The 25,546-nt window shown below is 40.3% G+C and overlaps 1 protein-coding gene across 7 annotated transcripts in view; it reads left to right on the top strand.

The window, feature by feature from the left end:
- Positions 1–25,546, top strand: part of NR3C2 (nuclear receptor subfamily 3 group C member 2) — a 229,481-nt gene that overhangs the window by 190,204 nt on the left and 13,731 nt on the right. For all 7 annotated transcript variants that reach the window (XM_064510794.1, XM_064510791.1, XM_064510790.1 and 4 more), the window contains exons 6-8: positions 331–475; positions 20,215–20,345; positions 24,700–24,857. In XM_064510794.1, the coding sequence (XP_064366864.1) occupies positions 331–475; positions 20,215–20,345; positions 24,700–24,857 (434 nt within the window). The remainder of the gene's footprint in view (positions 1–330; positions 476–20,214; positions 20,346–24,699; positions 24,858–25,546) is intronic.

Raw genomic sequence — 25,546 nt, 5'->3', positions numbered from 1 at the left:
GCTGTGTTGAAAACCCACATATGGGGAGTAAGATGGATATCTTATAGAAGATTATTGCATTTGTGATCAACGCAATGTTCATTGCATTTGTCTATGATTGATATTTAAACAGTTTGAATTTTAAATAATAGCCTCTTAGCCTCAAAGAAAACATGTTTTATCACTGGAATGAAAAATTGAGTTTGGTTTTTCAGAAATACACTTTTTGGAAGTGTTGCTCTCGTTCTTTAATAGCAGAATAAATACTTAGTGATGTAGTCTGTGCTGGTTTGGCCAACCCTTGTGTAGAGCACAATGTAGCTCATGTGTATTTTCTGGTTTGTTCTCTAGGATTTAGAAACTTGCCTCTCGAGGACCAAATTACTCTAATTCAGTATTCATGGATGTGTCTGTCATCATTTGCCTTGAGTTGGAGATCGTACAAACATACAAACAGCCAGTTCCTCTATTTTGCTCCAGACCTGATCTTTGATGAGTAAGTATTCCTTAATGATCCTATCCAGTACAAGCTGGAAGGAGTATTTTGTCTTCATGTGGTTTTCAAGTGTACCCACAGTGAAAGAAAATGTCATCTAATCCCAGCTTAAAAAGTAGCTAATAAAAAATTTCATTGACTCAGTTTTCAGTCAGCATAGCTTTGCTACCACCATCTACTTTCCCTTACGTATGTGGAATTGTTCACAAACTAGAACATGCTGTTGGTTCAAAATATGACTGGTACACAACCAAGATTTATAGGGAAAAAAACATTTTTTGGTATCTACTGGAGCTTGGAAGAATATCTAACTTCTAGGAATTGTGAATGTTTAAATTGCCAGGTTTTTTTTCAGAGAGTCATATAATGGTGCTTTTGTTAACAATATACAGCTGTTCAATGTGTTTTCTTGACAGTTTTAATTACCCTTCTTTGCAGTCATGAAAGAAGCCAAAATGTTATTTCAGTAACAAAACATCTTTTATGATACATTCAGAGAAAAAAAGGATCAACCAAGGAACCATTCCTTCTGACTATGTGTGTTCCTTCATATTTTAAGTTCGTGTTTTAGTGCTGTGCCTTTGATGAGTTTAATTTAATTTGTGTTCCGTTCGTCTAGTGTTTATTCCAAAACACTGAAGTCAGAACATAAATAAATACACAGGCAGTCAAACTGAGGTCACGTTGTATGCGCATCCCAGAAGGTATTTTTTTCTAGAGGTAAAAATGAGACATAATCAATAGGACATGAGTGTTTATGAAGAAAAAAATGGGAAAAGAAAGAACAAAAAATAATTTACCACTCAATCTATTGAAGCATTCTGAACTGTTTTTTTGTGAAGAAGATGCTTCGTCATCATCTGTCTAAATAATCTTCCTTTGATTCCTAAATAAACAAGATCTGGTCCCCATGCAGTGAGCAATATCAAAGGAGGGTTGTGTTTTGGTTTTTTGTTGGTTTTTTTTTTAAGAGGAGGAATTGGTGAGTCACTGCATGTAGTTGAAAATGTACTTTATGCTATTTTCCTTGTTAAAAGCACCTCCACTATGACTTGGGACATTAGAGAATTAGCACAGAAAAAATATCTGTAGCTGAAGCTAACTGAATGTGAACTCCAGAGAGTTTGGGAGAATGCAGATCTAAAGGATCAAACACAGAAGCAGCCTTCCCTCGTCTGAAGAAAGTCGGTTGGGGGTCAAAATGTATTGGGCAGGGAAATCAGTCCCACTTGCAAATAAAAGTATATGTGCAGTGCTAGCGTTCTTGATACTGCAGCTAGTATCAGCTTCAGAAGTTGAGCTCAACTGCGAGTTTTATATTGCAAACCCTGAGGTAGGTGGCTGCAGAATTATACTGAGATCGAGATTAGCATCTAGTCAGGGAAAGGACTGCAACTTCATGGAATGCAAAATAAAGACATCCCAAAACAGGTATGTTTGCATGATAGTGATCTGGTCTTCTGCATAATTTAGCAATATACTCATTACAGAGATTCCAAAGCTAGCAGAAGGCAGATGTTTCTAAAGAGAAGAAAAATAAATTATTAGAAGCTATTGAGTTGTGAGATGGGGACAAGGACTTTTGAAATATGTAAGCGGGGCAAGAAATTTCCTCAGATCAAAAAAAATAGGAGTGGAATGCTTACTTCAGAGTGATAAGAGGTGCACCTCTGAAGCGAGAGTGTTTTGCTCATTTTGTTCACGTTTCATACTCTATGGAAATTCCAAGTTTCCCATGTTTCTGCTCAATGAGCGGTAATTCATTGAGTTGAGAGCCTGCATTTGGAGTACTGAGTTTTGGGTTCCCCCATGCAGGGAGGTCACTGAGAAATTGGAGGGAGCCCTATGGATGGTGACCCAGATGATCAGGGGCTGGGCACGTGGCCCAGGAGGGGAGTCCAAGAGAGTGGGGCTTGTTCAGCCAGACGACTGCTGTGCCGGGAGCGGAGGGGATTTCATTGCAGCCTTCAGCTCCCTAACAAGTCACTACAGAGAAGGAGGAAACAGACTTGTCTTGGAGGCACCCAGTGGGAGCATGAGAGGCAAAAATCCTAAGTCTCAGCAAAGGAGATGCCTGCTAGAAAACAGAAAAAGGACATTCATAATGGGAGTGGTAAAACAGTGAAGCAGGCTGCCCAGAGAGACTCTGGAGTCTCTGTCTTTGGAAACACTCAAGCCTGGGCTGGGCAAGGCCCTGCGCAGCCTGCTCCAGCTTTGCCACAAGCCCTGCTCTGAGCAGGGGCTTGGACTAGCGACGTTCAGAGGTCCCTCCCAACCTAAATTGCTTTGCCATTCTAAGTTCAGTAAACCCTATTCTTTCTTGGTTTTGACAAAAGATCAGAAGTGAATTACTGCAATTATATAAATTAATCAATACCATTCCATAGAAAATGTTCAAATAAGCACAGAACATCTTACATCTTGGAAAAGTGAAGATTCAAAACAACAGGTATCAAATAAATACATACATTCTGATATGGAAATCAAAGTAGTCTTGACTGGTTAATCTCTCAGGTGAAAAAAATGAGATTGAATGTAGCAAATTCCATAAAACTTGAGCAAGTCTAAGAGCAGTTTTTCAAACAAGTGGAACAAAAAACGCAAGCAGTCAACAATGTAATTCTGGCATAACAACATAATTCAGTACAAATGATTTTTCATTACCCATATTTCACTTAATTTTGTTTCATCTTTAACATCACTTCTTTAGGAAGTAGGTTGCTTTATTATAATTTTTCTTTCAAACAGCATTTTCTATGTGTCTGCAGTAGGGTTTAACCTTACTGCTTAATTTCACATCTATTGCTGTGTGTTTGTGAAAATGTTCTATATTTTTCTTTGCTACTTGTATACAGTTTATATGCCATAAAGTCTTTGTGTAACATGACAAATCCATATGGTTTGAAGCTTTGCTCTGGAATTTCTGAAGTCTGGCCTTACCCTTGCTTATTTGAGTGCTACAAGCTTGGAAATATAGTGTGGAGTTACAAACATGGGCCTTAATTTCTGTACCACAAAGTTTGTCAGATTTTCCTAAGGTTCATTTTATGCAACTTTCTGTGTATTTTGCTGCCCTTGGCATTTTACATGTATTAATTGATCAGAATGGAAGGAAGATGATTTAAAAATGGGCTTTTCCTACTGCCGGCTTGGAAGATGTGTTCTTGTCAACATCAGGTCAACATTTTCTTGATATTTCTTCATATCCAGTGTCTGGAGAGGTAATTTCCTGTCTCTGTGCAAGAAATAATGAGGAGGGTCCCTTGCCAGTAGTGCTCAGTGCCCCCAGAAGGTTCAGCATATTTCTTCAATGAGCAGTTAATAAAGAGTGAAAGTAGAGGTTGGCATTGGCAGAATATGTTGCTTTGTTTTACATTAAACATATTTTCCGCTTACTCTTAACCACTGTGAATAAAAGGAAGTCGTAAAGATTCTGGAAGGCCTTGAAATGTGATCTTGTTTTCTTTCTTATTCTGAAGGCCTGCAGACAAGATGAACAACAAATGAGAATCTCTGTTGTTAGGAGCTGTTAAACGCATTTTTGACTTTATAAATACGGTGCAAAATGTCTCCCTGCTAATACATGGTTTGATTTCCTGTTAGGGTTATGCAAGGCTAGAAATATCTGACCACCTTTGTTTAGTCATGAAATATATCTAATTAGTGTACTGTTTGTCTTTATGGATCAGGCATATATTCCGTTGCTTTAATTGTGCTTAAGTAAACATGAAGATGTGAACTGAGTGATAAGAAAATGGCCACGCAACTGAATCACTTAGTGCATTACAGAAGTACTAAAAAAAAAGACCTGAAAAGGGGTGTAAAATAGCGTTATGTTATGTTGTGTGTGCGTAAATAAGTTACAGTGTGTATTCTGTTTGAATCCATTTATTTTGTGGCATAGTTGTAAACAAAACTAAAATTCCTATAGTTATAGCTTTAGTTATAGTCCATGGTAAATCTTCAAAATGCTGTGATATACGTGACACCACATAATTTCTGTTACTTGAAAGCACTTTTAGCTGGTGACTGTTGCATATGTAATAATACTCAAAAGACGTTGCAATAGTATTCCTAAGACTGTGAACTCAAATCCTAGAAGTTGCAAAATTCCAAAATTAAGGTGATCTGTGCAATCATAACTTGAGCTCTCGGTGTATGTACTTTAAAGACTGTATTCATAACCAAACTTTCAGTTATGTTATCCCATAATGTTGTTCCCAGGCAACTCCTTCCTTGTTGTATTGATCAGGTTGGATGAGTTGTGGGGATGATACAGGATTATGTAGTGAGAGCCTGTTGGACTTCTGCTTCATTTGTTGTAGGTGAAGAAGCCTTACACTGAATGGATATAGAGATTCAGGAGAACACAGAGATATAAATTGGGAAGGTTTTCTTAAGACATGGCAAAACGCTATCCCTGATTCAAACACCCAGGCTCTGAGACATTTCAGGTTCCTACGGCAAAGTAACTGAAATCCCACAGAAAACGTTGCTATTATTTAACTTGAGAGAAAGTATATATATCTTAAGGCTTACACAAAGACATTTAGCTGGAATTTTCTAATCTAATTCATCCTGAGGCAGTCATATGCATTGAAAATTTAGGTCTATAGCATTAAGTTACTAAAATTACAAGCAGGGAACTGAGTGGTGCTGCTTGAAATGGGCACAAGAACAAAGCAAGGGGTGCAGCAAGAAAAATGTTTTTTTAAGAGCAGCATATTTTCATGGATTCTGTCTGAGGCTATGCAGAATGAACAATCCTACACGAAACAGCCTAAAACCTGATTTTTAAGACATGCTCCTGGGAGGTAGGCAAGGTAGCTTCAAATGCCCTGGGTCTCCCACCTCCTGGCTGGATTAACCACTCAGCTATTAGCTAAAATAAAGCTTTCTCTGGCTGCTTCCTTTAGAAGGGAAAGTCCCCTAAGTTTCTGAAAGAGAAGGCAGAAGTGTATAGGTCCTTGAATCTGAATGATCTGTATCTTTGAATAGTAGGAGCTTCTCTGCAGTAAAGAAGTCAGATCCCTAAATCCCAGAGAAAAGCAACAGAAGCTCCTTTTTGTGAACGTTTCTCCAGTTTGTCAGCTGGCTAGCTGTAACAAAGTCCCAGATACCTGCTTCTGCCCCTGTGTTATATTAGGGCCTCGGCTAGTAACCTTTTAGAGGTAGCTATTCCAGGCTGGGGAAGGAGAAAAAGCATTTACAGGTGCCGCAGTGCTGACAGCAGCTCGGCAGGAGCTCCAAACCAGCGGGAGCCAAGCCATGCTGCCCCTCGCCGCGGCCACGGCTCGTGCTGCCAACGCGTCCCAGCCCCGGCAGGAGGCCCCAAACGGTGTCGCACGCAGCAAGCTGCCCTGCTTGTCTGCGCCCTCCCTGAGGGAAGGAGGCCAGTGGCTCTTCAGCTCTCTGCAGGTCGAAAACCTTGCTGCTGAAAATCAGAAATCAGACCCCCCATCCTCCTTGGCCCACCGTGCTGAAGCTTGTTGCTTTCTAAAGAAACCAGGCCCTCCCATGTGACACTGAAGTTCACATGCAATTCTTTATTTTTTATCTGATTTTAGGTTTTTTAAGACTATCCCTTTGTAGACTTTTTGAAGAACTTCTGAAGAGACTTAAATTCCAAAATCTTTCAGGAAATTTGCCCGAAGTATTGTATTTGTCCTTCCAGCCTTATCTATCTGTAAAATGGCAATGATGCAGGATACTGAAAGAATTGAGTAAAACTGAGACGCTGTATTGACAGATTTCAGTACATTATAGTAAAGTACAGCATCAGTATTTCAGCAGTATTTTACAAATGCACTGAATGACTAATGTGTGTGTTTTCTTACTCCTTTGATTCTTTTCGGTTTGTCATCTGTAGCATATAGACTAGATCATAGGTACATAAAAACTGTGTGTGCAGGTTCTGAGCTTTCTAGTTGTTTTACTTGGTTTTTACTGTCAGAAGAGATTTGCAGATATTTTCTACCCAAGCCAAGGACTTGAGGGTTTGAAGTTAAAAAAATAGCACCAGGTGTTGTAAGAGGCACCCAAAATTATTAAAGTGAACTTGAGAAACTGATTCTAAAAACGGGGGACAGTTTTCACTAGCATTTAGGTCATATGCATCTTTTTTCCGTCCCTGGAGTTACTGTATGATGTCATTTGCAGCTCAGTGCCGTACAGTGAAAAGGGCTCAGTGGAGCCTGCAGCTCACTGAGTACTGTGTGCAGAACCGTAAGAGCAGAATATACTGTTTGACATATTGATTGGTGCTTTTAATTGATAAGGAAAAAACTGCAGGCTATGGATTTTGAACTAAGAAGTGGCTGCTATCCCTTTTGTTATTGCCGTTTGGGGCAACGGTGACATTGCTGGCCACTTTCCAAATTTCTAGCACAGTATTAGAAGGCTTTTTTTCAATATAAAATGAAACATCTACTCCGTATATTTTTAAGTAACCCACTAATACTATTTTTGTTAGCCAGTTTAATAAACTAGCATACCTTACTACAAGTTAAGATAAATCCTTTCCTCAGCATGCAAAATTTAACTTTCAATAAAATAAAAATGTGATATTGCAATGATCTTTCATGCTAAGCCTTTAGTAATTCCCAGCTGTGAAGTGTTAAAATTCAATAGCAGAGAAGAGGTTGATATTAGCAGCAGAGGAAAAATAGAGAAGATATTTTTCAAATGAGGAAGTTGATGTAGAGCAAATGAAGTAGAGAGAGGCAGAAAAACAGTTTTAGTACATGAGGATTTCCATGAAGATTCTGCTAATATTGTCAAGGGATGTGAATGGGCAGAGGATTTTGTAATGTTGAGAAAGGTTGTAAAATTAAATTAAGAATTGAGATCTTGTATAGCTGAATAGTTTTTATTTAACATCTGCATTTATTAATTTTACATATTTTATTAGTAAATAGCATGTTCATTGTCTTTTCATTATGTTCCTAATATCCTCTCCTAATATACTTGTGGAACCGGAGACCATTAGGATTTAGTGTTGCATAACACGCTGTAAGAATACAGCTACCTCTCTGTGACCTTTAGATGCTGAAGCCTGTAATTCTTTCTGGTATTCTGATTTCTATAGTAACAGCAGGAAGATAAATGTAATAAAATAAGCTGAATATTTAAGAACACCAGATTTTTTTTTTAACTTTATATACCTCCAGGTGAGGGGAGGGGAAGAGATGATTCCTCAGATTGGCTGTACGTGGTGATAAAGCCAATAAATAAGTTCTTTCATTGTTTAAAAGATTACTGCTTCTAGTTTCCATTTCGCAGGATGGTGGCTCTTAACCCTTGTGGTACTGCTTTTCGTCTGTTCTGCAATCTGTTAATCCTGTAGTGTCTAAATTTAGGTAGATTTTTGTAATCTTTTTAATCTAGCAGTCTCTAAATCCCTCATTTTTAATTCGTGTTGCCCCAGGGATTGTTGATCGGAGTTGTCAATGTTCGGTCTTTACTAATAAAGAGTGTGTGATTGTTGATCTTGTTAAAAGGTCGACAAGCTCTCCTTGGTATTCCTGCCTGTGCCTGTTTGCACGTGTTATTTTGAGAGGGGTACTGCCTTCATACAATCCAGACTGGCAGTGCAGTAAGAAGTAGATAGCTTTATCTGCAGTATTTACATCTACATTAATTGTTATTTACTTTCTTGTAAAGAGCAGCTCAGTTCCCATCCAGAGATACATATCAAAGGATTTGGTTCTGTACATATCCCAAAACTGTGCACTTCAGAGAAATACACGAAAGGAAATTTGAAGAACTACTGTAATGTCTGTTACCGATAGATGTAACCTGCATCAGGTAGTCTTTTAAGTTTGATTTTGCTTTTTCTTGTAAACGGGTTAGTGGTTGTTGGTAAAGCAGTAAATTCAATTTCACTGTATAACGTTGCAAAGGATTAGCGTTAAAATGCTGTTATCTAATCAGCTCAAAATTTTCTGGAATGTTTAGACCTCAGTGGATGAGAATTTTAGTTAAAACTGTGAATCTGTAAAGGAAAATGGGAGATAAAGCAGTTTTAACGAGCTCTGTCAGAATGTAAAAGCAACTGTCAGAAGAAAGGTCCATCTAGCACAGTTTCTCACCTTTTAAAATGGCCAGATGCAAAAGGAGTGCAAGATCAGGACAAGGGTAAAATGATACTTCTTCATTTGCCTGTGCCAGCAGTCAGAGATTTAGGTACTTTCTGAACGAGAGATTGCGTTCAGACAGTTGTGCTTAATAACCCCTCTGTATCTTTCTTCTGTGAATTTGCCTAATACCTTTTTGAATACATTTATAATTTCGATAGCGAAAACGTTCTTTGGCAATGACTTCTGCAATTTAATTATGCGTATTTGTTTGTTGGAGATTTTTTCTAAAGCAGGTACCTGATAATTTAATTAAGTACCACTTCATTCTTATGTTTGCAGAAATAGTGAATATTTTTCTTTTCATCCTGTGCATGCCATTTATCATTTATAGATCTCTGTCGTGTCTTGTCTTTTTCTTTTATGAGCTGAAGAATCAATTAGTCGATTTAATTTCCCCTTGTATATCAATCGTTTGGTACCCCTGGTCGTCCTCATCTCCTCCTTGTGTACTTTTACTAGCCTATTGTATTCATTTTGAGAATGGACCAGAATGACACACCATACTTGGAGTGTAGGTTTGCAGTGGATTTGTACAGTAGCAAAACTATGATTTCTGTCTTGCTCTCACTTCTTCTAACATCCTTTGCTTTTTTGGCTAATAGTAAATACTGAGTAAGTATTTTCAAAAAGCAAGCTTCCCCCTCCCCCCCCCAAAAAAATGTTCTAATTGACACTTAGGTCTTGCTGTTGTGTGACGTTAGCTAATTTAGAGCCAATTTTTTGGTATTTATAGTAAAAGATGATTTTATTGTGTGCATCGTCTTGCAGTTAGTGATTTTCCTCTTCCATTTTGTCAGCCAGTCATGCAGTTTTGCAAGATTTTTCTGCAGTTCTTCACAGGCAGCTCTCTATTTCCTTGTCTTGAATCATCTGCAAACTCTGTCACTTCGACAGTTCTGATTTTTTTCAGATGATGTATGAGTATGAGTTTTCAACCCAGGCCCCTGTGCAGAGCTCTGTGAGACTCCCCTGGTAACCTCCATTACTTGTGAAAAATGTCCATTTATTATTACCTTTTGTCTCCTGTTTTTAATCTGCTAGTAATCCATGAAGAGCCCTCCCCCTTATCCGTTTATAAGCTCTCTTTAAGAGCTTTCAGGAGATCTATTTAATAGCTGCTTTGGAAATCCAGCTTTACCTGGACTGCACCTCCACTTACCTCCTGATGCAAAGCGCAGTGTGCACAAGGTCCTAGACCCGTAATTATCCATGCTGGCACACCGACAGACTGTATTGCAGCCATATCCAAGCGGCATGCCCCAGTTTCCTTTGCATGGAAACCAGGGCAGAGGAGAGGAGGAGGAGAGGTGTTTGCTTGGGTCTCACTGCATATGGAAGTGGGATGCAGCTAGACCTGGCATGTGTGAAGCATTTCTATAGTATAGACACTGCCTGTACCAACCAGCTCACCCTTGTGCTTATTGTCAGAGAGCTCTTACAGATTAGTGAGACGTGACCTCTTGTTACCAAAACTGTATTGAATTTCTTCCATTATGGCATATTTATTTATCTGTTAATTCTCCTTTCAATCATTTTGCTAGATATAGAAATGAGACTTACTAGTCTCTGGTCTCTTGAGTGCTCCCTCCCCACTCCCAGACCCATTTTAAGAAATCGGTCACATTTGTCACCTTCCACTCCTTTATAAGGGCAATTTAAGCAATAAGCTGTGCAGCACAGTTGGTAGTTCAGCAATTCCATATTTAAGTTACTTTGGAGCTCTTGGATGGATGCCATCTGGTCTTGGTAATTTATTACTGTTCACTGTATTTTTTTCTAAACCCTCTTCTACTGACACTTCAATCTGAAACTAGTTCCCACAGTCACTCGCTGGTGCAGAGCCTTCCTAGACTCCTTTATAGAGAGCACTGGTGCAAAGATTTTTAACTTTTCTGCTATGGTCTGATCTTTCTCGAACATTTCTTTTTCATCTTGATCATCTGTTGGCCCTACAGATGCTCTGGCAGGTTTCCAGCTTGTCGTGCATTTGAAAAGTTTTTATGACTTTAGTATGAAAACTTGCCCCAGGATTTTACATTTAATTCGGCATAATTATGCCCTCTTTTCTTCTTGTCTCAGCATGACTTCAGGACATTCACAGGACATTTTGGGAGGGTATCTTTTCAGTTCCCTCTGGACCCTTGGCAGGAAGGTTAGGTTGGAGAAGAGGTTTGTCCCTTTCAAGTCTCTTTTTGAACATGACACTGCTTTAATCTTTCTGCAAGTCAGTGAGCTATTTGGTGGCATCTCTAAATGCCCTTCATATTTGTAGTGCTTCCCTTCATTATTTTGCTTATACAGTTAAATTTTAATCTTTCAGATTAAAATAAAAATCAGGAGGTAGTTTCTATAAACAGATGTTAGAGGAAGATGTGCCTTGGTTGGAGTTCCAGGAAATGCCAGGCTTTGCACGACAGCTTAAGCAAAGTCTTAAAATTTTTAAGGCACTGCTGGTACAAAAAGCGAGTCGTTGCTGCATGTGGACTGTAGCAATAGTTTTGCTGATGTATGATTTCAAGTGATAATGAGCCCTTGTATAATGATTTGTAAAACAATATCTAATGCGTACCATTTCTGGCTGTCGATACATTTATTGATGAAATTTGAAGAATATTCATTGTCACGTGTGCATTATGATCACTTATTAATTGCATATGGTATTGAAATGCATTTTGGTAAAGCCGTACTTATGTATTTTCTCATTTAAACTGTGATTTGTCTATTTTGAAATGCAAACCAAATGAGAATATTTGGTATGAGCATTCCATTAACTGTATAAAAGGAAGTATCTGCTGGAATTAACATTTATTAGCTATTTATGTGCTTGACATTTTAGGATTGCCTAACTGAGTGATTGTGAAGATGGATTTTAGTGCAAGCTTTCTGTTACTTATTGTGAGCCGAAACTCTTGTGTTGCAGTAATTCCCTGTTAGCTATTGCCAACTCCTTTGTTGATAGGCATAGAACAAGAGAGTGCTTCCCTGGAACTTTAAATTCTAAACTCTAAGTTTCTTAATATTAGTTAGCTGGGGTTAATATTCTCTAGGAGCATCAGGAGGACTTTCTCAGGAGAAAGCTTTAATTTTCAGAATTGGTTCATTTAATTCAGTATAAAAATTGACAAGTTCACACACCTGGTAGGCTAGTGCCCACAAAATGCCAGCTATTTATGTTGTTTTCTTTTAACATAAAATGACCTTCCTTGTCAATCGGTGATCAGCATTGGTCCACTTCAGTGTAATTCCTGTTTTGCACTGGGTTAGGCAGCTTCTTTTGTCAAGGTCTTTGTTGTGGTGTCGGAGTGCCACCCAGCTCCGCCTTGAGCAGCCTCTGCGCTGTACTGGTTGTTGGGAGAGAAGCTTGTAGGGTTAAATGTTTCACTGTGGTAATGCTGGGTTTGTGTGTTCTTGTGGCAGGGTCGATGGGGGAAGATCATTACTGAGGTACTTCTTTTTCATCATCTTTTCAAGCAAAAATTTGGTTTTTAGGTATGTTTTGCTTCTTTATAGGTAACAGCTTTCCTCCTGTTATAAGTGAAATTCCTGCAGGAACCCCGGAGTAGAAAGGCTCTCCTAGACCCTTAAGTCAATCCTCTGCTATTGGAGGAAGACCTCACCATAAAAATCACCTGTTTTTAAAGTCAAAGGTAGCTCAAGGCCTTGTTGGCCTTGCTATGTTGACTTAAAATATTAGGGTTGTCCCATGATTTTTTTTTTTTTTCCACCTCTAGGCAAGTAGAAGAAATGCTACCTGTCAGTAGTGGCTAAAGCCAGGTAGGGCAGAGTAGCAGGATTTTGGGGCAGCAGGAGAAGCTAAGATGACTTTGATGGCAGATCTTGAAGCTCTGCTTTAAGAAGTTACTGCTGGCACCTGCTTGCTTAGTAAAAAGGAATTAGTCGCATGAGGCAGTTCAGCGGTATTCACTGAAACAGCCTGGGCAGATGGGTGTGTGCTGAAAATCCAAACTCACTGGGAGGCTGCGGCAATGGCGCTTTTCTCTTTTTTTCTCTTTTCTCTCTTTCCACTCTTTTTTTTCTTTTCTCTCTTTCCTCTCTCTCTTTCTCCCTCTCTCTCTTTCTCCCTCTCTCTCTTTCTCCCTCTCTCTCTTTCTCCCTCTCTCTCTTTCTCCCTCTCTCTCTTTCTCCCTCCTTCTTCTGTGCCTTGTACAAGGACACTGGTTTCCAGCAGCACAGTAGGGCAGGCAGCCAGAGGCTGTAACATTTGAACCTGGCCAAGAACCATCATAGCTTGTTTAAGGCATTTTGGTATTTTGAGGCAGTCTCCTTTATGCTTCCTCTAGGCTAATTCTTATCTGGATAAACCACCTAATTCCCAGCCTACATTTATTCATGGCCAGTTTAACTGACTGCAAAATAATAGTTGAATTCTCTATCAGTTAGTGTTTAGGGAGAACATCTGCTGTCTCCTCAGTAGGAGGAGGTCATTGCTGCTGTTGAAGATGGGGTATTGTATTTCCATTGGCTCACTGACAATTTAAGTAAAAATGGACATAGACTATGACCCAAATTCCTCTCCCCACTTGAAATGTGTAACAAAACTCCCATTAATTTCAACAGGATAAGGTGCCTGCATTTACCATTGATGCAAGATAACAAATATCCTTTCCTTCCTGGAAGGAGATGGTTCTAAAGCTTTAAGAGTTAGAAGGCAGTATGTTGAAGGCAGTATGTTTTCTTGTTCTGCTGTGGCTTGCAGAGTTTCAGTAGTGAGCAGAGACTAGAAAGTGCTGAATAAGAAATAAATGCTGAATAAAAAGTCATGATTAAAGCCTGAATTTTGCATGTATTTTGGCTTGGATTTTGATCAGTGCAATAACTTAATGATGCTGTTTCCAGCACTGCTGACTTTGGTTGCATTCATAATGGTTTCAAGTTGGGAAACAGGTGTCTGGGTACAGTCCATTGAGCAGAACGATACACAGTGTGTTACTCGGTGTCGCTGCACACGCAGCACTCCAGTGATTGCCCTTTGCATCAAAGGATAGGTTCAGTCTTGTACCGAAGTGTTGGTACATTTCGGTAGTGTCATTTTTTTTGCATTGTTTCTCGTGATGGAGCTGTTGAAGTAGAGTGCTCTGTTAAGAAAGAGTAAATTACTGTTATGGTAATACGTATCTTTTTTTGTTTCCTCAAGAAGATCAAAGCTTTCCTTCAGCAGGTGAACCTCTCTTAAGACAGTTGAGATAATTCAGGCAAAGGGTTTGTAATTAGGTGGTTTGACAAGCTGTACAAGGGACTCTCTGTGATATTATGCCTCTGGTCTTTTCCCCCTTTATCCACTGCTTGCCCCTGGCTGGAAGGGCATATTGTGATGATTCACTTGTCTCTCCTGACTTAAAACTGATATCTTCTGGCATGGTGGAAAATTTACCTTGCTTTCTGAGGTTTCCAAACTTGTTTTGATCTTCAGGCCTTTGGCGGGTTTCTTGTTGTTGTTTTCTGTTTGTTTTTCCAGAGGAACAGTGAAATGTGGTTTTTGAGTTCTTTTGAAATCATTTTAAATGATGGACAAGCTTGAAAGGGATGCAAGTTTTAGTCTAGCAAAGGAAAGGCATAAGTTTTGATTATAAAATTGGAAACAGTTCTTACAGAAAAATGTAAAATCGGGAAACACAGTGAGAATACACTACAAGTGTTGCTTGAACTTTTTCTAATTCTTTTCTGAGCTGCAGAGGCCATGTGACTAACTCAGCTGTACTGTTCCTTTGAGGTGCTGTCAAAGCAGGGTTTCTCCCGGCATTTCTTGGGGTCATCAGCATGCCACTCGAATACTGATGAATCTTCAAAACAGCCACCACAACTTTCCCTTTCTTCCCTTCCCTTTCTAACTTAAGAAGATGTGTTGTGCTGTGGCTTTGAATAGCGTCTGTGAGAAAGTAAATAAAAAATTGTGTCAAGTTTGGTTTGGGGCTGAGCTTAGTCTTTGATAATTGACATTTCTTTGTGCATGGGTTCCTTGCCCAGATTTATCTTTTTGGTTACAGTCAGTTGAGTTATAGTTTCCATGCTCAACATGGTTTACAATGCTCAAACAAGGTTTACAATACTAAACTTTATGATGACTTAATGAATTACAAGTTACTTTTTCATAACAAGTTTGATCTGTACAGCATTTCTGTAGTTTCACAATTTCTGCTGTGGTTGTTGGAGTCCTATAAAGGCCACATAAGCATGTTAATGTTAACCACAGCTGGTACAGTATTTAGGATGCCTTGTGTAAATCATTTCCTTAAAGCACTCATCCCCCAACAGCTGTATTGGTGGTGGTGTGTCCACTCGAGTCCTCCATCTCCCATGTAGCTAGGTGTCTCATCCCGCAGTGATGAGGGCGTTAGTCCCATCTCTGTCTGGTGCTTGAGCCTCTTGTCTGGCTGGGTGCCATCACCGGCTCCTGGACCAGCTCACCTCCAAGCTTGTCACTTGTCCCTGAGTAGCAGGGCAGCTACTTTCACAGCAGGAGAACATAGGAAACTCAGTTTGTTTGGCACTTTCTCATTGAAGTATTTAGTTGTCTGTGCATAGATGCCAAGAATGAGATGGGCTTAAGTGTGAGGCCAGTACCAGAGATGTGGGCACCCTTGCAGCTTGCCTGTGGAAGGGAAGTAGAAAGTGTGGAGTCAGTGAGGGAACACAGGCAGCAGAGATGGGGAATAGAGGGGATATACAGTTTGCATGGGGTTAGAGAGAGATCCCAGGGGAGTAAAGAGAAAGAGAAAAAAACCCTCTTTAATAAAGAGGAAAAAAGACAGCATCAGGAAAGTAGCTGAGATTTGTCAATTAGCAATATTTTTGCTACAGCTCATTGAGAGAAAATCAGCAACAAGCAACAAAACAGCCCTCTTCCTCCCAAGGCATCTGCAGTTCTTTGACAGGCTTCATCAGGAGATGGGCCCTGCTGTCTTTCTCCCAGTGACAAGGAAGGAAAAGGAGCTGTTGTTCAAGTTCTAGTGGGAACATTACAAGCAATTGTGTGACCAGTTCATACATGGTGTTCGTGGCCAAAGAAGCTCTGCATGAGCAGATGGAAATTGGGCAAAGTGATAGATGAGGGGAATTAGTTATTGTTGTTTGTGGCTGCTCTCACTGCCCACAGTACTGGAGGTACAGGAGAGGTCACACAGAATGCGATCCGAGCATTAAATTAAGCCTGTAAGGAGACACTCAAGGAACTTAAGATGGATTAACTTAAGGTGTAAAGTTTAAAGCATATTATTATGAAGAAGGATTAAGCTAAACTGAGCTAATGACACCACTTTTGAAAGAGTATCCACACAGCGGATTCAGTACTTTGGCTCCATGCCTTTTCTTACTTAATGTTCTTAAAAGTCTGTATACAGATACGTGCCTTTATATTCCAGATGTTCACATTCTCAGTTTTCCATGCTGCGAAGTAAATGTGGTGCTTCAGAAGTAGATACGGGTTATTTTTCTTAAAAAACTGGGGTAATGTAGAATTCTGTTTTGCTTTTTCCCTGCAGCAGTAGTGGTGTTTGTGATGACTTGGTGGTATTTATTCTTAGATGAGGCATTCAGTAAGCAGGCGATAACTTTGTTCATGTTATGTCTACGTGCCCTAATTTGTATGAAAAAAATACTATCCGATTTCTCTCAATATGTGAGCCATTTTATGTCTTTACTTTGTTGTTATTCTCATAGTGTTGGGGTATCTGGGATGTTGGCATCTAAATTTTCCCAAAGCTCCGTAGCCTCTTATTTTATGCTGTGTGGATTAAAATCAAATGCACCGTTGAATAGGTAAATGCTCACCAAATGCTTATCTTGCATCAAATAAAGTCATAAATAAACTGACATAACTTGTAGTAAGTAATAATTTGTAAATAAGGAATAAATTGACTGAATTGATTTTCAGGAGGGAAGCTGATTTGAAATAACATCTTTGAGGTATGTTAAATTAATCGCTTAATAACTAGTTCTGTTTGTAATTTTGTCACCTACAAACAATGTCATCAGGTCTTCCTTGAGAGTAAACGAGAGATGAATATTTGTAGGTAGACACAAGACTAAATATTTTAGTAAAAGTTTTGTTTGTTTATTTAAAGTCTTCTGTTTAGGCAATCATCATCCATAAAAGCAAAACAAATACAAAGAAAAACATGAGAGTTAAAATGTAAAATGTCACAACCAGTGCAATGTAAAAAAATAATGTTTTAAGTCAGGGTACTTTTAGGTTAACTATCACAGAGAGTGTTTTGCTGTGCTGTTTAGTGAAAGCATAAGAAAACTAAGAAAAAACCTCAAAATGTTTCATTTTGTTTGCTCCGTGGCTTGTGATACCAGATGAAAAGTCCAGCACTTCTCATGTCTATGCAAGTCAAACTAAAGTTGGTAAAGATCCTGCTTAGATTCCAGCTTGCAATTTGGGGATAACGACTAAAGGTATCTTTCTACCCGACTGTGTGACGTCTGCAAATGAAGCTGGGATGACTTTCTGTCTTCATATGATGATGGTAGTAGTTGGTTTATATTCTAAGGTTGGAGAAATTATCTCTGGTGCCCTGTAAAAGTAATAACAGATGTAACATGCTGTTCTTGTTTTAAATTCTGCTAGTCTGTAGGCTTCTGAAATGTAGTAAATTAATGTGTATTTTTAAAATACAAATGTCCCTTCAACACTTGCCTCTCAGCTTCAGTACCTATTCCTTTGAGTCTTGTGGGAGCCACCAATACCTATATCCTAGATTTGGGTTTGGTAATTTCGGGCAAAGAGAGAAGAGCAGAAGCAGCAGGATGGAGACTGCTGTCTGGGGTCTCTCGGGGCTCTTTGCCCAGGGTCGCCTCCAGCTCAGCTCAAATGTGCCAGCAGCAGTGTGGCCTGGGGGCAAAAACAACCTGTCAGGCGAGAGGATCTCCACTGCTTTGGAGACACTTGCACTTGAATCCTGGCTGCCGATGGCTCCAGCTGTCCCCCAGCGCCGGCGAAGGGAAGGAGCTTCCCACCAGTGTGGGAAGGAGCCTGTCGCAGGGAGCAAGGGCTCGTTTGCAGATCCTCCCCCATGGCATGGGCAGACCCTCAGTCTGGGAGCTGAAGCCTGAACTCGGGCACAGTCCTGGCGGCGTGTAGTGCCGAGACGCCTGCTAGCCCGGGGCGGCTAACACCTCGCGGCGCTTCCCGGCCACGCGAGCTGGCTCAGCACACCCAGGCGCACGTGGAGGAGGCAGTAGCACAGCAGCTTTCAGTCTGCCCGTTCATGTAAATCGGACGGCATGGGTAGTTGTACAAATCCTCGCTTTACCCTGTAGGCCTCGTTCATATGATAGTCTGCACCATGTTAGAAAGGGCCGCTTTGCGTGTGTTGATAAGGGCTCGACCAGAGTAAAGTGTGCAAGTTGAGTTTGGAAGTCCTTTGCAGCAGTGACTTTTGTGCTTGTGTCTTCAGTGCTTAGTAAAGTAAGCAGGGGATTCTGTTCTTCTAAAAAGAAGGCCGAGTGGTATTTTCGTTAATGTTCAAAGCGTTCGAAGACTATTTTCTTCTCTTCTTTTTCTTCCCTGTAGTCCATGATGCATAATAAAAATAAACAAGCAAAGCTTTACTACTGCTATGGGAGAAAAAGCTGGAAGTTCGTAGTCTGGAGAAGAGGGTGGAGCTGGGGAAAAGTGTAGAATCCATATAACAATGGGGAGTCCGCTTTATTAGCATTAAATAGGAAAATAAAATCTGCGCTGGCAATAGGGAAATAAAACACCAGGAAGATTACATAAGTCTTTGTTTGCACACAGTATGATTTTTCTCTTTCACCAGCCAATTTGTATATTTGAAAAGTCAGTTGCTTGGTTAAAATAATTAGCTGAACTTCATCCAGTTCCTCAGTTATGTTGAAAATGTTTAAAGAAATATAGACAATTGTTGTTGAGCAATTTAAAAAAAGTAGTGGTCACAGAACAATTATAACGCCTCATCTAAATACCCACATATATATCGTACTTTCAAAGTGAGACAGGCGATTCTCAGCAACTCTTTGCTTTAACTTTTGTGGTTTGGAATAGCATCTTTAGAAATATAGCAAAATCCTAATTAATTCAGTCTGGAATTATTGCAGGTTAGGTTAGCCTGAGGTTGCTTAGAAAAAGAGAGGTAGAATCTGAAATATATCATAGCATATTTAAAGAAAAAAATGTAAATTGCAAATACAAATCATGTAACCTTATTATTTTTTTATGCATCCACAAAAGCCTGTATTAATGAATAAGATTTTCGTATTCATACTCCTTCATTCTAGATTATCACAGATTATTTTGGAAAATCATATACAATTTTAAAATATGTTTTAATGCTTTAATATGAGACCATTGCAGCAATTTCACTAGTAATTCCCCATAGGAAGTCCGGCATACTATATCAACATGAACCTCAGCTACTGGAAAATAATTTCTCTTCATTTTTGTTGTTTGTACATGTTCATCCTTGGAGCTAGACCTGCTGTATTTTCAGGAAAAATAATAATCAGCCTTTGAAATGGAGGCTACTTGGGAAGCATGCGTAAGTGCTGGCACGGCTGATGCACTAGTCATCCTGATAGTCTTGTGTAGCCCATCCAGAGCATTAAAATTCAAACTCCTCAATGATATAAAGGCAGTAACATGAAGTTATGCATTTCATTTTATTTTATTAAACCACTTCCTCATTTTCCAGACCTGTCAGCTGTATTTTTACAGGACTGCAGTATATTTGGGATGATAAGAATCAAGATTTCTGCTGGCATGGTGCAAATCCCCAATGCCAGGCCTTTGCTGACTAGCATGATGTCATGGGCAGCAGAGTCCTTTGCTGTGCTGTGAGCCCGAGTCTTCCCATTTTCTGTGGCTGCAGGTGGTGTTGGAGGCTTGTGCATGAGCTGTGTGGGTTGGGGTCCACTGCCCTCAATGGTCCCCGCTTTGTGTGCTGCTGTCCGTGGTCCCTGGCCATCCACTTCAGTTCATCTCTGCACCAGACCCGTTCACCTGGTTTTCTCCTGTACGTTGACTGATCTGGGATATTTCATTTAAAACACACATGTAATGAATGTAGCTTCCCCTATTGCACCAGCTCTGACCTCTTTAGCAGGCTCATTTCCATGAGGCAGGGCAGAGCTGAACAAACGCTGACAATCCAAACACTTCTAGGATGTTTTTGCTACTTCAGTAACATCTTCAATGTGTAAAACTCAAATGGTATTTCTTTTTATTTCTGCTCCTTTGGGGTGTGAGTGGGGTTGGACATTAATGTTACCTATAGCATGCCTGGTAGCTAAGTGAAATCAACAGCCACTTCTGGATGACTTAGGTGTTTAGAAAGGCTGTGCCTGCACTCCCCCAAAGCTAATCTGCAGCATTTTTTTCCACCAGTCCAGGAGCACAGGGGCGAGGCAGCTATATGGGGTTGGATGGGCTCCAGCTGCATCTCCGTAGTCCCCAGCTCATTGCCTGAGATGAATTTCAAGGCTGCAGTTTGTCTTACTGACCTCTGTGATGAGGGCTTGGTTTCCAGGTCGCACCTTGCTTTCCTAATGCTTGGGCTGCCACATACGCTTTGTGTTCTCACATATTAATCCTCTGGTTTTTGGTTGTTTTTTTCTTTGCAGGGAACGGATGCGCCAGTCTGCTATGTTTGAACTGTGCCAGGGGATGCACCAGATCAGTCTGCAGTTTGTTCGCTTGCAGCTTAGCTTTGAGGAATATACTATAATGAAAGTTTTGCTGCTGTTAAGCACAGGTAAGTTAGATTAATAGTTACATGAGAATACTTGAAATTATTTCAACTCATGAAGAGATGCAGTGATTTTAACTAGTGTAACAAAAGAGCCAGTCTCCAGCAGGGCCACAGGAGATGCCTGTTTTTATGTTTTAGGATTTATCTGCAGATTTCTCTGCATTAGCACAGGAACTGTCTTGTAGTTTGAATGTGTCATATGTATTGGGAGGACAGGAGGGGTCAGGCAAGGGGCTTTGGCCCTACTCTCTGTATGTGAACTGCTAAAGTCAGCCACACATACCAAGAAAACGTATCTATGAAGCGAGGTGGCAACAGCTGTGTTATTTAGACTGTGGGGATTTGGGAGAAATCCTGACTCAACACTCAGCCACCAGCTTGGGTGACTTAATGGCACCTTCAAGATCAAAAGATATACTTTCCCTGTACTGCAAGATGTGTACTTTTCCGTTTGCGAAGTAAAATGAGAATGGTAAGCCCTTTCACAGTGCTCTGGAAGTTTAATAAATGATAGTGCATGCTCTATTTTTCTCTTGAGTGTCATGCTTCGAGGGTTTTTAGGAAACAGACTTGCATCATGGTGTTCATCACAGCAGTGTGGAGTTATTAGCAGATGTCTTGATCTTCTTGTACTAAAAATATGCAAAAACTCCAGCCCCATTGTCACTGTGTAAATACACAGACATTTTGTATGTGACTCTTCCATCAGCCTTAATGAAAAAGCCAATTACTTGTAAACAAACTTCCTTCTCTATAATAATTCTCTTTTTTGTGGGATTCACTCAGTGACATCATCACAAGATAACACACCAGCTTGATTGCTGGGAATTTATGATGTCACTTCAGGGAGTTCATCAGGCAGGAATTCTCCCAGCACGATTAGGCCCTATGTGGTGCTGAGCAGGGCGAGGAGGAGCAGGAGATCAAAGGGGCCAACTGCGGTTATTCTTGCTTTCACTTGCAAGCTATCAGCAGCCAGTAGCAAGCCTGAGGCTGCCGTAAGCTGGGTCAGGGGCTGCTGTGGCTCATGCCGAACAGAGCATCTCCCAGTTTGGTGCCGAGCGGAGCTGAGCACACCCTTCGAGATCTCGCTGTCTTCTCCTGACCGGGTTAGTACCCCATCCTCTGCCCCAGTGAGCCGAGAGAAGACATGAATTGCAAGCAACAAATGTTAATCTTACTGGTGAGTGCAGTGCTGGAAGGCGCTGCTCGCTGAAACCGCGGACGACTCCGGAGATGGCTGATGCAGTAACTGATTTGATGTCCAGGAGTCTCCTGAAATCACCAGCAGTGGTGTGAGCACATGGTTTCAGGCAGGGTTAGGCGCCTGCGGAGGGGTTTGTAGCATCCAGCAAAGCTGAGTGGCAGCCGCTCCAGGTGAGGCAATCGGACGGGCGCTTTCTCCCTGTCTGTCGCGCCTTTCGTTCTGACCTCACCCCGTCCCGCCCAGCCCGCGGCTCTGCGGTTAGAGTGCCTGCCTTTGAAGGAGGACGTGACGCTACAGTTCCCGTCCCTGCTGGAGGGGATTTGGATCCACTAACAGAAACCTCCTCAGGCTGTAAGTTTTCTGGGCTCGGCTGTCTTGCTCCCCCCTCTCTCCCTGCCGTTGAAGCCTGTCCAGTTTACCTGGAGCAATGGCACCACGGCAGGAGACAGCTGGCATGGGCCAGGCAGCACCCCTATGTCCCAGCCATCTGAGCAGCCTCCCAGGACAGGGAGGGTTTGATCCCCAGTTCCTCCTCCACCGAGCCAGTGAGTGTGATGGTGATGCGTGCGCTGGGGGTCTGGGGTGCTCCCAAGGGTAGGCTTTGGGAAAATGGGCTTCAAAAGTGGTCAGCTCTCACCTTCCCAGAAATGGCTAGCAGTTCTTAATGTCCATGTGCTCCGGGGGATGTAGCCCTCTAAATGATCTTGAGAACGTGCATACATTGGGGATGTGGCTCTGCTACTTTTTATTCGGCCCAAAATGGGAAGAATCTTTTGAAAAAGAGCCTAAAGGCATTCTAAAAATGTGGCATTATCTCTTTAAGACAGATATTTATTATTCTGCCCTCTTGAGAATATTAACTACTGGCTCAAGTCATTATAAGAATCTGTTTGGCGAGATCAGCCTCGCCAGTTAACTTCAGCTGGCTGGTTCCATTTGAAATGCACGCCACGGTCACTAGCAAGCCTACTAAAAATAGTTGTTTTGTGAGATCCAGAATATCTACGTAAAGGACAGAGAGAAAGGAGAACAAAAAGGAAATGAAGACAATGATAATACCCAGAAAATGCCATGTGAACAGCAGTAAACCTAATTTCTAATAATTGCACCTTGATACTACATTATGATAGAAAACATCAGGTTCGTTTTCATTTGATTTTTTTATTGAATCATGTGATGAGCAGAGTACAAGTTATTTTGAAACTTTCATGATGACCACATCAAGGAAGTTTCACTCCATTTACATGTGGAAGAAACCACACATTACAACTCAATTGTTTTCTTGCTTTCCACAGACCATAGATTTTGGGAGCTTGCCAAAAGCATTGCTGCATTTAATAAGTAAAATCAGAAACACTGGGCAAACCTCCAGAATTTCATGTTTTGCTTGAGTTCTCTTTATTTGTGGTTTTTCCTTCTTTCTTTCTGTCTTAATAATCTGGCTGGGGTGATGGTATAATAATTTTCAGGCAGAGCAGTAAAATACATAGTAGTAGACAATGAAAAAATGGCTCTAGCTCACAGTTTTAAGCAGCATTTAGGAATACAGACCTGTAGATTTTAAAGAAACCCTAAAGCCCTTGCATTTTGTGTAAGGGCTGTAGTATGCTCCAGTGGCCTTACTCATCTTCATTGGTGTCTCTGTATTCATTTGGCTTGGCTTTGGCTTCATTTGCAAATCTACTTCAGACCATTTCTTCTTTCTGTCAACTGACTGAAAGATTTTGCATTTAGAATTTCCAATTTAAATAGAAAAGAGCAATGGCAAGATTTGCCAAGTGGTGGACAAGTTGGTGCTGTTACCCTGTAGGCTTTTTCTAAAGATTCTTCTTTGTGGCTCCCTATAGCACTGGAGGGTTGTAAGTCCTTGCTGGTCATGTAGTGGTAGAGCTCCTCCTTGTTTTCCATCGCTAAATTGCTCTAGTAGTCAGCTAGAAGATACTGGTGCTCTTTCTTAACGCTTCTCCACTTAAGAAATTTAGGTGGTTGTTACATGCTTTTTATGTGATTACATGAGATAGAAGGCAGTTTTTCGGATTTCAAAGAGAATAGATCAACAAGACAATTTCTGTCAAGACGTTAAATCAGAGTAAGTTAAATTGGAAGGTCACTTTTTTTTTTTTTAATGACCTTCCATTTAGCATACTTTGACTTAGCTTTCCAGCTTTCTTAGAAAATAAACTCACTCCTGTGCAGTGTAGAATTTTATTTTCCTTCTGTGGAGTAGCATTAAGAGATGCAGAGTATATTTGATGGTTAAGCAGTATTTGACCATCTAAGTGTTAAAACATCAGAACGTTTTGCATAATGTTGTTGGTAACCCCTTCAAGGGTTTCCTGGAGGCCTGATACAATAAGCAGTTCCTGTTTGGTGCAGAACCTATTAGAGTGAAAAGCTAATCGCAGTCTGTAAAGAAACAGTGTATTTGCTTGTGCAGTTACCCTTGCTGAAGTCAGCTACTGTAGAAGGTATCAAACCTATTTGTTTTTAGCCCATTTGTGAAATGATCCCTTTGGTAGATGAGGACTTAGGACATGTTTTTATTAAAGGCTGCAATTGTATGTCATGGTCAAACACTGGATGAGGATTCCTGTTTGGAAAATAGTCTTCCATTTAATACAGAATAATGGCTTTGTTTGTTCTAGGTGTCATGCAGATGCTTGCTAACATTCAAAAAAATTTTAAGTGTTACTTGGTGATACAAAAACATGTAGCTTGCTCTTGCATTTCCACACATAACAGCTGTGATTCTGTACCTTCCCCTCCTTCCCCCAAGTGCGGGTCATCATTTAAAATGATAAATCACATCTTCAACTTCTAAAGAAATATTCTTGATCCATCTGCTATTTTTTGTGGTTGGGTCATGTTAAAAACAGTTTCGGCATGAGGACAGCATGTGTTGTATTTTGGAGATGTTATCTTGTCCTCTGCCTCAGCTAAACCTTTTGCAATCACAGATCTGGAGAGGATGCTTGAATCACTTGAAAATATGTATGATGTTGTTGAATCCATACCAATGTCTGTAAAATTATGGACTTTACTTAAAGGTTTAATTCTTTCATCCATTAACTAGTGTAACTTTTAAGTATGCACATCAAAAGAATGAGCAATACAGTTAATATTAATATAAGACTGTCTTTTTAATGACAGTTCCCAAGGATGGTCTCAAAAGCCAAGCTGCATTTGAAGAAATGAGGGCAAATTACATTAAAGAACTAAAGAAGATGGTAACTAAATGTCCAAGTAACTCTGGGCAAAGCTGGCAGAGATTCTACCAACTGACTAAACTTCTTGACTCCATGCATGATGTAAGTATAACTCCTCAGGGAACGCAGACAAGTTAAGCAAAAATCTCTCCGTTAAGGTAAACCAGTAGTCTTTAATTGTGTTAACTCACAGGGAGAAAAAAAAATCCTCATTTTTAAAGCAACATCTGAGTGAAATTGTTAGCAGACAAATTTAAGGACAGCTGCCAAATAAAATAAGAAAATAGGTCATTAAGGGCTGGGTTCTACTGCCTTCTTTTGTTAAATGGTATTGTGTTCCTCCAGCGATCCTGTTAATGTCAAGATAGGTCAAAATTCGTGGGGTCAGAGGCTATTTGACCGGAGAAATGGTATTAGACTCTGACGCTACACTAGACACAGCGCAGGTATGCCATGCGGAGCGTCCCCAAGTCGCTTCACAACGAAAGGTGCCGGATTCATGTGTCATGCATCTAACATGGTGATGTGCTATAAGTGTTGAATTAATCTGGTTCTCTTTTACAGCTGTGATTCTAATAATGGTGACTTTAAAAGATTTATTAAGACTTTGGAGCCATCTTTGGTATTGGAAGCTTTAATTGAGCTTTTCAAGTGTAAAATTCATTGAATTGTTAGGTTATTTCTACTGTCCTGTCTCGTGTCAGTGTGAGGTTTGTCTTTTGTATGCATCTGGTGTGAGATGTGATAATTGACTTGGGAAACTAAAAGTTTAGTCTTGAAAAACCTGGGCT

This window comes from Dromaius novaehollandiae, chromosome 4, assembly GCF_036370855.1.
Source record: "Dromaius novaehollandiae isolate bDroNov1 chromosome 4, bDroNov1.hap1, whole genome shotgun sequence".
Lineage (NCBI taxonomy): Eukaryota > Metazoa > Chordata > Aves > Casuariiformes > Dromaiidae > Dromaius > Dromaius novaehollandiae.
Note: the sequence above shows the minus strand (reverse complement) of the source record. Positions and strands in the feature narration are given on the sequence as shown.